We start from the raw sequence: 14,049 nt of genomic DNA, 5'->3' as shown, positions 1-14,049 counted from the left end.
AACAAAATGTGAAATTGGCTCTAAGAATTTCTGGACACTGAGGCACCCATTTGTATTTTCTCTTCCTTTTGAAAGAACAGATGTGCAAACAAACCAGAACCATGCATCCGAATCCAGGCCTACCTCAGACCAGCTGCCAGTGGTCCAGTCTGCAGGGCAGGGGATGTGTGTGTTGCAGGAGGCTAGTGATTCAGGTTTGGGCATGTGTGCACAATCAGTGGGCTGCAGGGCTTCCTGCTCCTCCGCGCTCACTGCCTGGATGCAGAGCACCGTCCTGTTAGCCAGGCCAGAGCTCCCACAGCTCGCTGAACATTTCTGCCACTCCCCAACCCACCACCTAAACACAGACACACAAAAGGTGGAAAGATTTCCAATTTAATTTTGAGAGGGAAAAGGACAATATATAGCTGTGGCACAGAGTGGAATGACTCACAATTGAAAATCTGGATTACTGTTGTTAACACTAAGTTCAGTAACAAAGTATGAGTACCATTTTATTGGACCCCAGCATGCTTATTCTGCTGATGGTCAATAGCTAAACCTTTAGTTTTGCTTCACTGAAAATGAATTACTTTTGGGATTTTTCTTTGAGCCCCAAATAATGTAGAAGTTCAGCTGCCCACTGATGAAATACACCAGTACAAGTTAAACACCAATTCACGAAGAACCACTGTTGAGATGATTACTCTGTAAAGTGCGACAGAGACAGAGAGGGGGACAGATTGGCAGTGTGTGGGCTGCTGTATTACTGTTTCTTTTAATGCTCAGAGATCCTGAAAAATGTTGTCATTGTCAAAATGTTATATCTCACAGCCGCATGTGTAATTTATTGTGTGTTGAACTGTGGATTATTTTTGATCTATCGCAAAACAAAAAAAAATTAATTGTTGTGACAAAGAAAATTGGAAACAAATCGTAATTACACACTGAAATTGAAATTTGAACAGTACAAGTCCCCACCAGCACCACCTGCTTCCCTTTCCCTGTCCAACCTTCCATGCCTTCTCTGTCCCTTGTTCCCCTGTATATTCACTGAGGTGTAGCAATGTCCTCCCTGTCACATAAAGGTTATTCCACTCAAAGATCCACAAATGGTCACACACACGTGCACTGAAATAATAAAATATTTAGCCCTATTAACCCTGTGGTGTTAAACTATGAGAAGAAATGCATGTGATTGTGAATGGCTGTTTGTCTGTATCAGCCCTGTGAGAGTTCAGCCAGCCTGTCCAGGGTGGGCAGTATGTATAACAGTATGTATAATTCTTTCATTGCTGATGCTAACCACAAGGTGACAAGCTTTGATGTAATAAACTTAGTGGGTGTAAAAAAACATCTGAGGAGAGTTAGTTCTTTCATTTCAGTGTGGGAGCCTGTTGGCGAGGTTTCCAACCTGCTATTACATTTCTCACGCCTGACATGAAGGTTGAAGTCCTAAAATAACAGTCAATAATTTTCGACTCAAATACTAAACCTCCAATTTCTGCAAGTTCTCACCCAGGTGGGCGTCACAGGATCAGCAAAGAAGAAATCTGTTCAATCTGCCAGCAAGGCCACAGAGATAGACACTTCGGTCAAAGTGTCTGTGGTTAGCTGCTGGGACACAAGTCGGGTTTTCATCAACCCTGGCTGGGTTGCCTCGGCGAGGGTGTATGGTTTGGCACCCCAGACACTTTATGAACCCAGGTCACGGCACTAATGAGGCATCTCAGTGCATCCTGGAGATGTTGCTTGAAGACCAGGTTTGGACTCTATATTATTTATATCCTGCATGATTCAGAGTGTTTGCAGCAGCAACTGCTGAAAAGCCATTGACTGAGTTTGTGTTTGTGTGCACAGTGCTGGTGTACTTTGTGTCAACTCACATGGCTGGACATAGATCCTTGTAGCAGCTGGTCTGATTATCATCAGGTCGGGTTAAGGGGTCACAGAAGTGCTCCTCCACTATCCCAGTTGTCCTTTCTACACAGTAGACAATCTGTCTCTGAACACCTGGAAAATCAGGGACGAACCACAAACCACTGAAGCAGAAATCTACCACAACCACATGCTGCCAATGTGCACCCCACATCACTTTCCTCACTGATTTCTGAAATTTCATGCATTTTGTTAAGTTAGTGTAGCATTTACATTAATATCTTACACACAACTCAAGAAACAAAATCACACTAACTTATCAGGTTTTTTACCTTCCTCTGTAAATTCTGATTTTTTCCATCTAAGGTAAGACAAGACGGACATAAATACATTTGCAGATTTGCCATAATGAGGAGTGTCATGTTGAGGTTTCAGACAGCCAGTACAGCAGTACATCAAAAGACCTGTCTCCTAAGGCCGTGACACCTTTATCTCCTTCTCTGATCCCCCTCTTCATCGTTACTCATACCTTCCTGAGGGGAGCAGGTGTCACCTCTCACCTCTGTGTCCTCTGCTCAGAGCCTGCTGAGGACCACAATATGTCCGATAGCTAATTTACACATTCAAAAACATCTCATAAAGGACAAGGCAGCTACCTGAGATTAAAAGCCAGTCAGGGGCAGAGGAAAAAACAAAACCAAAACAAAAAATGCAGGCAACCATTGAGAGCCATGTGTAACAGGAGGCCTTTTGGCTAAATTTTGAAGCTTATTGAACAATTACTGCCTTGTGATCTCACTTGAATGTAAGAATAGTTTTTGATGCTCTAAGAAATATGTGGCTTTATGGTTGCCTTAAAGGCTCACTTAAGGCAGCTTGCCTTAGCCAGGGGGAACAAACATGTCAAATGAGGAGGGTGTGTTTCCAGAAACAAAAAGAAAGAAAGAAAAAAAAAATAGAGGCCAAACTAAAGCCAATGTAGATGCATGTAAAGCTGCTGCTCTTGTTCCCTTCACAGCAGTAGGTTTCACCTGCAAAGACCAGAAAGGATGGCAGAAAGAACAGAAAAACTACCCCCTCATCTACCCCATTTTTCAAATTGTGTTTTTGCAAGCTGTGTCACTCTGTTCAGGCTGAACCCGGAACATGGTAGCCCGGGTTCGAGTCCCTGTCTATGTCTCCCTTCACGAAATCAAACAACATGAAAGTGCAAAAAGGAAACAACAAAGTACCAAGAACAGAGAACTAAAACAAATATGCAAATTCAGATGTATGCATGTACGATGCCGCTCTTAATTAAACTGATTTCCACCTGTCCAGTGAGTAAACACAGCTGTTTCGGCAATGGTCTATTTCTGCAAAACAGTGTTTGTTGTATACGTTAAACTATTATTATCACAGCTGTGTTACAGAAGAGCTGATCCTTTGACAGACAGACAGAGACCTCTATCAAAGTGTAAGTCAACTCTATTGTCAATACTGCTTAATCTCTAAGAAATACAGAGGATCAAAAGTCAATAAATTCTGTTGGGTCCTGCAAAGCACAGGGGTAAAAGAATGGAAGAAGCCTTCAGTTCTGTAAACCAGGTTTACACTGAACATTTTTAGATTTCAGGTCAACTTCAGTTCAGTATAAATTCATTCATATATGAAGACTTACGCTTCGTTGCCTTGTTTTAATCTTGGTATCTGAGAATCATGGCCCTGGAAACTTAAATTAAGACGGGCACTTAACATGGATCTTTTTTCCTTTTCCTCTCTTCAACTGAATGTCTACAGGCGGCCACAGAAAAGAAGCTCAGCTGCATTTCTTCTCTTATTACCAAACCAACAAGGTTTCTTGAACAGAAAAAAATCTTGAAAAATTTGTGTGACTAAAGACTTTGGATTTTGAATTGAAGCGGTCATGGGATTGTTTATTTTCCGTGCGTTTTATTCTCATTATGATGAAACTATTACTTTGTTGCACCAGTTAATTTTTTTGACAAAAACAATGCACATGACAAAAGAGCCAAGTAAAGTGAAAAATGAATTCCAGTGCCAAGAATACATGGTACCAGTGTAACAAATTACTGCTTGTTTGTGTCAGAGGCCACTCCCTCTTTGTCTACCTATCTTTCTGTCTGTAGCTACCAAGCTGTCAATGGCAAAACCTTAAGATGGTTGTTTCGAATACCTGTTCCACAGGTTACACTGCATTCGCTCCATGAACCGTATTTCCAGAAGAAAAGGGATGTGTAGTCCTCTGAGATATTTTGACTTATTGTGTACTCATACCGCACTCCTGGATTGGTCTCCTGAAAGAGAAGCTGCAACACAACGCAACATATAACAAACTCTGCCAGATGTATGGGGAAAAATATATATAAATAAATAAAATGAATAAATATGGCATGCCGTGTAAGAAATTAATGAATATATTGAATGAAAGTTTGATTATATGGAATGAAAGTTTGAATATATTGAATGGATGTTTGAATATATTATATTAAACTTGTCATCAGAGTGATACCATTATGAATTCCCTGGTTTTGCAAAATGGTGTTACGCCATGACAATCATGATCATCGTCCGATCAATCGGAGCATCTCTAAAACCATTATGTTGTAAGTCATTTCATTTCATTACTATTTGTAAAATAAACGTGAAAATTACGAGTCTCGGTCTGCACTGTAGCTAGCTCAGTTTATGCTAGTGTACCTAGCTATAAAGCTAAGTCTCGTTTCCCCCCAGTTTAGCTCTTTGACGCTGGTAACCATGGTAACTAGCAGTCCGGGCTGATTTGGCGCACACAGAGGAGAGGCAGAGTAGCTGAACACATGGAGCGGCTTTATTCAGCTCAACATGACACAGTGCTTTTATGAGTTTCATCACACTGACCATAAAGCGGACGTTACCATTCACACCATTCACCGGAGAGAGGGACAAACACACAACACGGCTACGTGCTGACTGCGTCATTACCCACAGGGCCACCAGCTTAAAGGGGAATGCTCAGGCTGGTCACACTGCGCAGCGGCCATGGGACAAGTGAATGAGAGACTCAGGACCGAAGACCCGGAGTCCTCTAAAGTGGAGCTGTGTGGACATTAACTGTTTTAGCACAATATCCCATGTGCCACAAGCATCACATACATTTCAATATAGTTCCCCATTATTGAGCCTATTTTGCATTTGTAAGCCTTTCATCATCTAATCTCTACAAAAATGGCCTGTGTGTCTGTCATGTGGGGAAGTAAAGCACATTGCAGTGTAAAGTCGAGGCAGCATGACTGTGTGTCTGAGTGTTTGTCAGTTGTGAGTGATGCATGCATTAAACCAAGGTGTGGGCACCCCGAGGTTAAGTGATGAAAATGTATCCCTCAAAAAATGCAACTTGAGCAGCAACAATGTTGCCCCACTATGAGAAGGTCGCAGTTCCTGGGTACCTGAACTTGTGAATTGGTTACGAGTAATGGACTGGGAAAATGCAGATACGGTGTGCCCTCCACCCCAGGACCTTGGCCAAACCAGACCAGACTAGACCAGAGACTATGGACCAGTAAAAAAACAGAACGAATCACCCACTGAGATCACTTGTTTATGGAGGAAAAAGGAGATATCTAAAATATAATAATATAAAATATAAAAGCAATGAATGGTACTGCTAGACTAGCACAAAAGTAGCGAGTAAGGAGAGCATCAATAGAAATGTAGTAGAGTAAATATCTGTCCTTCAAATGTAGTGAAGTGAAAGTAAAAGTATCCCCCCAAAATAATACTCAAGTAAAGTACAGATACTCAAAAACTGTACTTAAGTACAGTACCCAAGTAATTTTACTTTGTTACTGTCCACCCCTGGTGATTGGCTAGTGATGTTAGTTTGCTTGAGAGGGAAAGCTGTTACTCTCATTCTATAGTGAGGTGAACTCAATTGACTGCTTGAATCTGACAATATCCCGGATCAACAGGTTTGTTTTTTTAATGTTGATCTTTTTTTAAATCGCAGTACAACGACACTCGCCGGAGTACTTTAAACCCTGTGATCACTTTAACGTAAGCAGTTCACTGTACCTGAACCCAGAGTGGTTCCATGGTGGGCCCAGGGGACGTCAGGTTTTCCAGCTGTCCTGTCCTCACATAGGTGAACACTGTCCCAGCTGCCTTGTACTCTCCATTCCACTGGATTGTCCAGCCCCCATTCAGAAAATACTCATCAGGGTTGTCACTTCTTAGCGCCAAGAAATTCCCAGCTTCCGCCACCTCTTCAATATGGATACCCCGAGCACCTTCTGGGATTAGTCCAATATCTACATAGCCTGAGGGACATGATGTTTTATGATGTGTTACTGCAGCAAAAAGGTGTGGGGATATACATTCAACAAATAGCAGACAGACGCTTCCTCAACAACTTCAGAACTGTGTCAACAATGCTGAGGATGACTGGAGAGTTATTTGGGAGGGTCAGGCTAGGACCACCAATTCCACGGCTTGACGAGAATTCAGTTGGAACAGCAGGACTTCCTGGGACAGAATAAATGTTGGAGAAAATGTGGGCAGACAATGGCAGATCACTTTCATATAATCTGGGCCTGACCACTTATGCAATCCTATTGGAAAGAATTTGCTGGAGAAACGCTGACACTCATTGGTTTTGAAGTCGAGTTTTCTTTTGTCACACTGTACCTGGGTAAAATCCCTGTTGGACTTGAAGCCCAAGACAACTAGCTTTATCATGTGCTCTTGGCTGTGAGTAAGAAGGCACACAGAGCAGGCTACAGACAAAGTTGCCATCAAAGAAGGACTGGATCGCCATTGTTGACGAAATACAATGTAAAATACACGGAAAAACTGACCTAGTCATTAAGACTACAGGCTGAGCAAAATAGAAAGTACTGGGAACAGTGGAATAGCCCACTGCCTGTGTAAATGACCCCTCCGATATGCATTAAAGTGTGACCTGTCAACCTCGCTACCTTGTCTCTTCACTTGTTTTCATTATCTGTTTTTATGTTTTATATTGTTGCTGAAAAAACATGAAAACTTTGATAAAAAAGAAAGTTACAAAAAAAAGAACCGTGTCAAGAACCATTTATTTAACAATGTGTTAATAGCTGTGTTAAGAAGTGTCCTAGTAAACCATGACGGACCCAACGAGCACAGTATAAAACCAGGAGCGCTTCCCATTCTGCCTATTATTTTTCCTACTTTCCTCACTCCTGTGTAATGAAAACATTGTACTAGCATTTCACCTTAAGCATTAAAACTTTTAAAAATTTGTAAACACACTAATCTAAATCGACCTTTTGTAAACAGCACATAATATAAATATCTAGTTTATAACAGACGGTATAGAATGCCACTCTAAACAGATGTAGATATATTAATGAACTGGTCAACGACTATAACTTGTCCATTTGTCCATCACCCATAAGTGATGGTTGGTGTGCATAATAAATCACTGTGAAGTGAGTTATGTCATAATAAAAAATAAATGCAATAAGAAACCATTTTTTAATGAAACTGCACATTAATGAACACTTAAAGACAACCTTGTAGCAGCACTGAGGCATTTAGGAAATATTTCTTTACGGCTTCTGAATGCTTCTCATAATTTGTGTTTTTGTGCTTGTTGTTATGTTGTGATGTGATGATGACTGAATAAACTTGGACTTTAAAAACTGTTTGAAGTTGGAGCAGATGCCTGAAGCCAGAAGGTGTTTCTTTCAAGCAAGTCAGTTTGGATCTTATTTTTCTTGAGTAATTATCAACTCCTGGATGTTGCTCGGTTATCACAGTTTTCCTTTCTTGTTGGGAAATGAAACGAAAGTGAGTGAAACATGGGAAGCACACTATCACCTTTAAAGAGAATTGTCTGAATTATTATTGACACCTGTGCTTTTTCTCATGTAGCATGACAAGTGAGCCTGAAACATACCAAGTCCTTCGCTCTCCTCAAACGTTCTTTTCACGGTTTTACAAGTGGAGCCGTTGCCATGACAAACCCCACAGCGATCCTCCACAGCACTGGAATCAATCACATAGTCACAGCCTATACTCTGTAACACACATGACACAAAATAATTTCCAAGTTGCATTATTTTGCTGAAACCTTAAAGTGAAAACACAACAAATGCTAAATTAGATGACACAGATAATATTGTAATTAGAAGACTAATAGCTCTCATAATGGATGGAAATGAAATTCAAACTCCCTAGTCTATCATTCACATGAGGACTCCATAAAGCTTTGTTGAGGATTTGCTCATACATACATGACTTTCTAAAGGCCACAGAAACAGCTAAGATCACCCCATTGCTTCACAACTTGGTGAGATATGTCAGGCGATGCAGACCCCTTCGTATGGATCTGTATTGCTGCTGCTCCCACCTGAGGCTGTGCAAACTATCTCAAGAAATTGGTGGAAGTATTACAATATAAGTATTATATGAAAGAGCCAGTGATACAGTGTACAGTAGCTGCAGTGTAGAAACACTGCAGATGTAGCTGTGTCATCGGTTATCGGTTATAATCATATTATGGGTAATACTCCATGTTTTGATTAGCTTTTGTCTTCTTAATGTAAATTTGGGAAGTAACTGACAGAAGTGTAAAGAAGCAGAAGAAATGAAGGACAAAAGGACAAAAAGGTAGACAAAACCGAGCATCATCTAGTTTGTGGTGGTGACTCACACCACATCACGATTCAGGCTCCAAATTATTAATTAACCAACTAAAATGAACCTTTTTTTAGGCCGGCATTTTTGAGGGTGTTGACAGAAAATTATCTTTTTTTTATTCCTGAGTCAATCTCTTTGACTACATATGTGTACATTCATTTTATACATGGTTTAAATGTTACATGACACAAAATGAGCATGTGGGCGCCTGACAAATATGTCACAAAATGCCATGAAATCTGAGTCCACTCTTGATCTGGTATGAACTGGTATTTTGGCCCAGAGTGATAGGTCATTGCAGGCTGTTATCTGTTAAGATAACACCCACCATATTTTTCCATCAACAAGCTCATTTTCATGAATGAATGTCAAATGCACGGTTGCTGGCTGAGAGAACAAGGGCCAGCTTAATGTCCAGCAACAACAAACAAAGCTCAAAGCTCAGCTTTAATGAGAGGAACAAAAGATCGAAATGATCATTTAATCAGACGGAAATTGAGACAGGAACTGAAGAAGAGACCACAAAATCGCATTAATGATATGTCAGGTTATAGGGGAAGTTGTTTGCCCAGTCCTGATACCTTGCAGATGCCATTGATGCACATATCTCGGCTTTTGTTGCCTTCCAAGCATGGTGTCCCATCAATGACAGCATCACGCATTTTCTCAGAAAAATGCTCATTCAGTGGACGACAATGCAGTTCGCATGGGTTAACTTTTAGAGAGAGGGAAAAAAAGAGACATAAGAGATGAATATGAAACTGCTGAACAATAACCACCAATCATGATCTTTCACTTTGACCTGCTCACCTTTGTTGATGACTGCTTCCCACTTGTGGAGCTTGCCCTTGTATGGCGTGTTGTTAAAGTGACTGCACTGGCTGTTTCTGAAGGTGGGCATGTCGCTGGGACAGGGGTTGATGTTACAGACCTTGTACCGCCGTCGCTCTCCCAGACAATACTTTCCTCTGTTCTTAGGACTGTCGGAAGGTCAAAGACCATGTCATTTCAGTGCTTCTCCCTGACTTTCAAATTTTTCTAAATTATAATATGGTGAAATTTTTGATAAAATTCAGGTCATAATTGAATTGATAAGAATAAAAAGCTTTGTTGAATTATTTTCACTTCACTCTGCAGATGTACACAGTCAGAGCAAAGCAGCGTATTGACGAGGCTTGAAAGAATTGATGTTCTGAGCAATTGCTCACGTTTAGCAGAATTAAACTGAGGATTATGAATGACTTAATTGGATAACTGACACCATGCTTCCTTAGAACTGTAAAACATTTTGATTCCCTAAGCGGTGAAAATCATCATCAAAATACAGTCGTTTGTGATGTTTTACTGGAATTATATTTTATTGAATAAAAAATAGTTTGAATGTATATTTTATAAGTACATAAAAAACAAAAACACTGAAATATGTATGAAAAATATAAAAGTGGACGAGCAAAGTTTGTACCAAGCATCTGGTGGATGTGTGGAGTAGGATTGTAGTGTTCAGAGCTGAAGGACTTACACTGGGTTATCACAGTCTCTTTGAGCGCTCCGAACACCAGCTCCACACGTCCTTGAACAGGCCGACCATTCGCTCCAGGATGCCCAGCCTCCATTCACACTCTCAGGGAGGAATCCAGAGGTTACACACTCCCCACTGAAACACCACTGGTAAGAATAGAACAACAAACAATGGTCGGCTTGGTTGCTTTTGTCTGGAAAACATTCAGATATGCAGCAGCATGAAAACACACTTCACTACATTGCATGTTTTTTCTTTTTTTTTTTTTATATGAGAAGCATATTAATTATCAGATCTATTTCATTGTCAACACAAAAAGATTGCTGTTCAGAACAGGCATTTCACCTCAGCAGTCAACCTCTGTTGCCATGGTAATACACTTTATTGAACATATTAACACTTTCAACATCAGGTGAAGCCGGACGCTGAACGTATGCCAGCAGTGTAATGAGTGAGGAGCCTTTGTGAGGAGAGGCGTGTCTACAGGATATGGGGGATTTTACAAGCTGCCCACAGAGCTTCCTTGAAGAAAACCTCCTGGAAATAATTGTTTGTCATAATGAAAAAGCAACATGTTGCAAAGAGAGGGTTGGCGTAGTTTTCTGTACATTCTTCTTAATCTTTCAGTATTATGACACTTTTAGGGTAATAACCACATGATTTGTTCTTTTCTCTGCAAAGGTAAATGTGCACAGTCACGTGGTGTTGAGGTTCTTTAAGCCGATCCCTTTAGAAATCACAGATGACAGCTACCATAACAAAGTCAACCTAGTCCCAGTCCCATGCCTTGAACCGCCTACGGACATGAAATGGAAGACGTACCTTGTTCTCCCCACAGCTGGTCCCATCCACAGCCCCATCCAGCTTTGAGTGGCAGGTTGTTCCCACAGTGCACCACAGAGTGCTGCATACATTCTGGGAAAGCAAGAGAGATTCATGTCTTATTTATGCTGCCCTTTCAAACATTGTGTTTATCGTTTATTTTACTGGAATTTCCAAGCATGAAAATGCTCCATTCGTCCCACCACAACCACTCATCCAGCTCACACTGGGTGAGGGCGGGGTCACCCTGTACAGGTCACCAGTCCATCACAGGGCCAACACACAGACAGACAGAGACCAACAACCACTCACACTCAGATCAACGGACAATTTAGAGTCACCAGTTAACACAAACATGATGTCTTTGGACGGTGGGAGGAAATCGGAGTACCCGGAGGGAACCCACGCAGACACGGGGATAACAACAGAAAGGCCCCAGAACCCCAACCTTCTTATTGTGGGGCAACAGCGCTAACCACTATACCGCCCAGTGTGCGTTTAAAATGAAATGAGGAGCAGCAGTCCAACAGAAATGTAAATTTGTCTCTGCCTGAAGGTAAAACTAAACCTTCACACCACTATCTCAGCAGCTCACTAATTAGCACATCACATCTTGTTTGTTTTGCATGTGTGAAAACCAAAGTGTAAAGGAAAGAAACTGTGCTTTTACAGGCATGGAAGTGCCAGATTACTTGCAGAGTATGGTTTACTGTTTCGCCTTCATCTCCTGGCAAGGTACAGGAATCACAGCTCATGCATATCGTGACTTTAGAAAACATATCTACAGCACGGCCTGGTGCAATTTTTATCCTTAATGCAAAATCTATGGGGGCTGAATGCTCTGATTTTTTCACGCTTTAGACACACATTTAGCATTTTAGCATATATGCAGAATAAAGTCATTCTGGCAGCATAATGTCACAGTGTTTTTTAATTTTGTGGCAGTGCACTGAGCTCCTAGGACTCTCCCTGTGATATCAGCTTACTGAGAATGTAAAAATGTAAAAACAACGTAACAGACAACAGACTGACTTCCATTGTAATTTATCAAAAGCCCAATGAAGACGCATTTATTATATCTGTGCAGACTGATAACACCAAAAAGTCAACTGTTTACCAAAGGGTTCCTTGCTGATTGCTGTCTGACTCAATTTCAGTTGCTGTTACTTGACATTTCCGATGAATTTGTGGAGGACATTTGCATGCGGCAAATATAATCATATGATATGGTGTTTTCTCTCTTTTTTTTTTTTTAAGTAAATGATTTGAGCATTTCATCTGCAATAACTGCTTCTAACACAACAAGCTGCATAATATGTTTTCCCATTTAATGTAATTTAACTACTGACACAAAGATTGTGGAAGATGTACAGAACTGAATTTCACTGTAACAATGAACTTCAAATGAAAATGTAACATCCTTATTGAGCAGCTCTTAAAGAAACGGATCTGTGGGGATGGGATTACTGATCTGATTCTCCCCCTCCATGCAAAGATGATCAATGATCCATACATGTTAGGAGATTGTCTCAACATCCTTTCCTAGCTGCATCTCATGAAAAAAATAAATTGATATAAACTTTCTTACCAAATTCTCAAAATGTCCAAATATCATCCACTTCGTAACCCAGGTATAAAAAACAAATTTAAAAAAATCTGATGTTCCCCTCACTGTAGCCCTTTGAGGTAATGGGCATTAATGACATACGTAAAGTCACGATACACAGGCAAAGTAGTTGTTCTTGTCAATGATTTACTGTATAATGTAGGTTGAAGAAATTAGTTACTTTGGATCAGAGTGAGAGATGCAATGTTTTGAAAAGCTGTCCCCGTTTTGTCGTCTCATTCTCTGAGATGCACATGACAACTGATAGTTACAGTATCTCTGCATCAATTGTGTGACAGTATAACACTCCTCAGTTTCACATAGGAAGAGGACATGCACATCGATGTTGAGAAACACAAAAGGCAGCCGAAACCTGAGACAGTCTGTGTAGGTACTATACGGACAAGATGAATCTGGGTTTTGAAAACTGGCAGCATGACAATTTTGTGACTCTGTAGGCATCTCAGATGTATTTCTTTCCATAGGGTGCTTGGAAAATGTGCAGTAACAACATGCAGTAACAAATTTTACGTGTAGAGACACACCATAATGTTATACTGCTGGTGTGCTGTATGTGTACTGCTGTATGTGCATGTGTGGTCTCCATCTGTCCAGTCTTCAGCAGCCTGGTTCCATAGCCTCATGCATGTATAGAAATTATTTATATCCACTATAAGCCATAACACAACATCCTAACAAACTTCTAAAGGTAAACAACTTGGACTGCACAGAGATTTTTTTTTTAAATGATGATGGAGTTTGAGATACTCACATACACATACAGTATAGCACAGAAACGACAACCAGCCCATTTCTCCTAAACCCTTTATCAGTAAATATTGTCAGTATCGATTCAACAAAGATGCTAAGCCTATAGGATTCTACAGTTTTCTTTTCAGGCCATAGGCAAGACATGAATGAATTTATGAATTTACTTGTCAATGGATAGAAAAGTCAATATTTTTCAGCAATCACTGTAAACTCAACAACCCCAAGAAAAGATGTTTTCATCACAGCCTGAAGGGGTGAAGGTTTGGTCAAGTCACAAGAGCGGTAAAAATAATATGTAAAAAAAAAAAAAGGAAAAAAGAAAAAATAAGAAGACCAAACAAAATCAGACAAACATCAGCCCATATTGCCCTTCAGTAAAGATGAGTACGTCATTTGAATGACTTATTTTTGAAATTATTTTATTCAAATGAATATATTTAACGATTAATTCATCCCACTATGAATTTGTTATCTATGTTAAGTTATAATATTATATTAGTTACTACCATAAGTTATCTCATTGCCTTTATTTTCAAATTCACACAAACCACTTGATTGGCTGAGATGGACTAACCCTAACCCTAACCCTCGCTCAGAAATTATTAAGACCAAATTAATTATTCATGTTTTTATTTTCATTTAGTTTTGACATGTCTACAATTCAGACAACTATGTTTCTATGTTAAAGCCACTTCATTGCTTTGGTTCTTAATCAGGGTTCTTGCACCATTTTAAGTCAAAGTCAAATTTAATGCTTTTTATGACCTTTTTAAGACCTCATCAAATAAAATTTAAGACTCCAAAAAAAAAACAA

At 40.1% G+C, this 14,049-nt stretch overlaps 1 protein-coding gene across 1 annotated transcript in view; it reads right to left on the bottom strand.

Annotated features, from left to right (window-relative positions):
• Positions 1–14,049, bottom strand: part of adamts7 (a disintegrin-like and metallopeptidase (reprolysin type) with thrombospondin type 1 motif, 7) — a 57,972-nt gene that overhangs the window by 15,732 nt on the left and 28,191 nt on the right. Inside the window, exons 10-18 of the mRNA XM_029498307.1 lie at positions 10,859–10,951; positions 10,037–10,182; positions 9,328–9,497; positions 9,099–9,232; positions 7,775–7,895; positions 5,911–6,155; positions 4,034–4,166; positions 1,866–1,992; positions 124–337 (exon numbers count right to left, since the gene is read on the bottom strand). Of these exons, the coding sequence (XP_029354167.1) occupies positions 124–337; positions 1,866–1,992; positions 4,034–4,166; positions 5,911–6,155; positions 7,775–7,895; positions 9,099–9,232; positions 9,328–9,497; positions 10,037–10,182; positions 10,859–10,951 (1,383 nt within the window). The remainder of the gene's footprint in view (positions 1–123; positions 338–1,865; positions 1,993–4,033; positions 4,167–5,910; positions 6,156–7,774; positions 7,896–9,098; positions 9,233–9,327; positions 9,498–10,036; positions 10,183–10,858; positions 10,952–14,049) is intronic.

Source organism: Echeneis naucrates, chromosome 3 (genome assembly GCF_900963305.1).
Source record: "Echeneis naucrates chromosome 3, fEcheNa1.1, whole genome shotgun sequence".
NCBI classification, from domain to species: domain Eukaryota; kingdom Metazoa; phylum Chordata; class Actinopteri; order Carangiformes; family Echeneidae; genus Echeneis; species Echeneis naucrates.
This window is presented reverse-complemented; position numbering and strand designations above follow the sequence as displayed.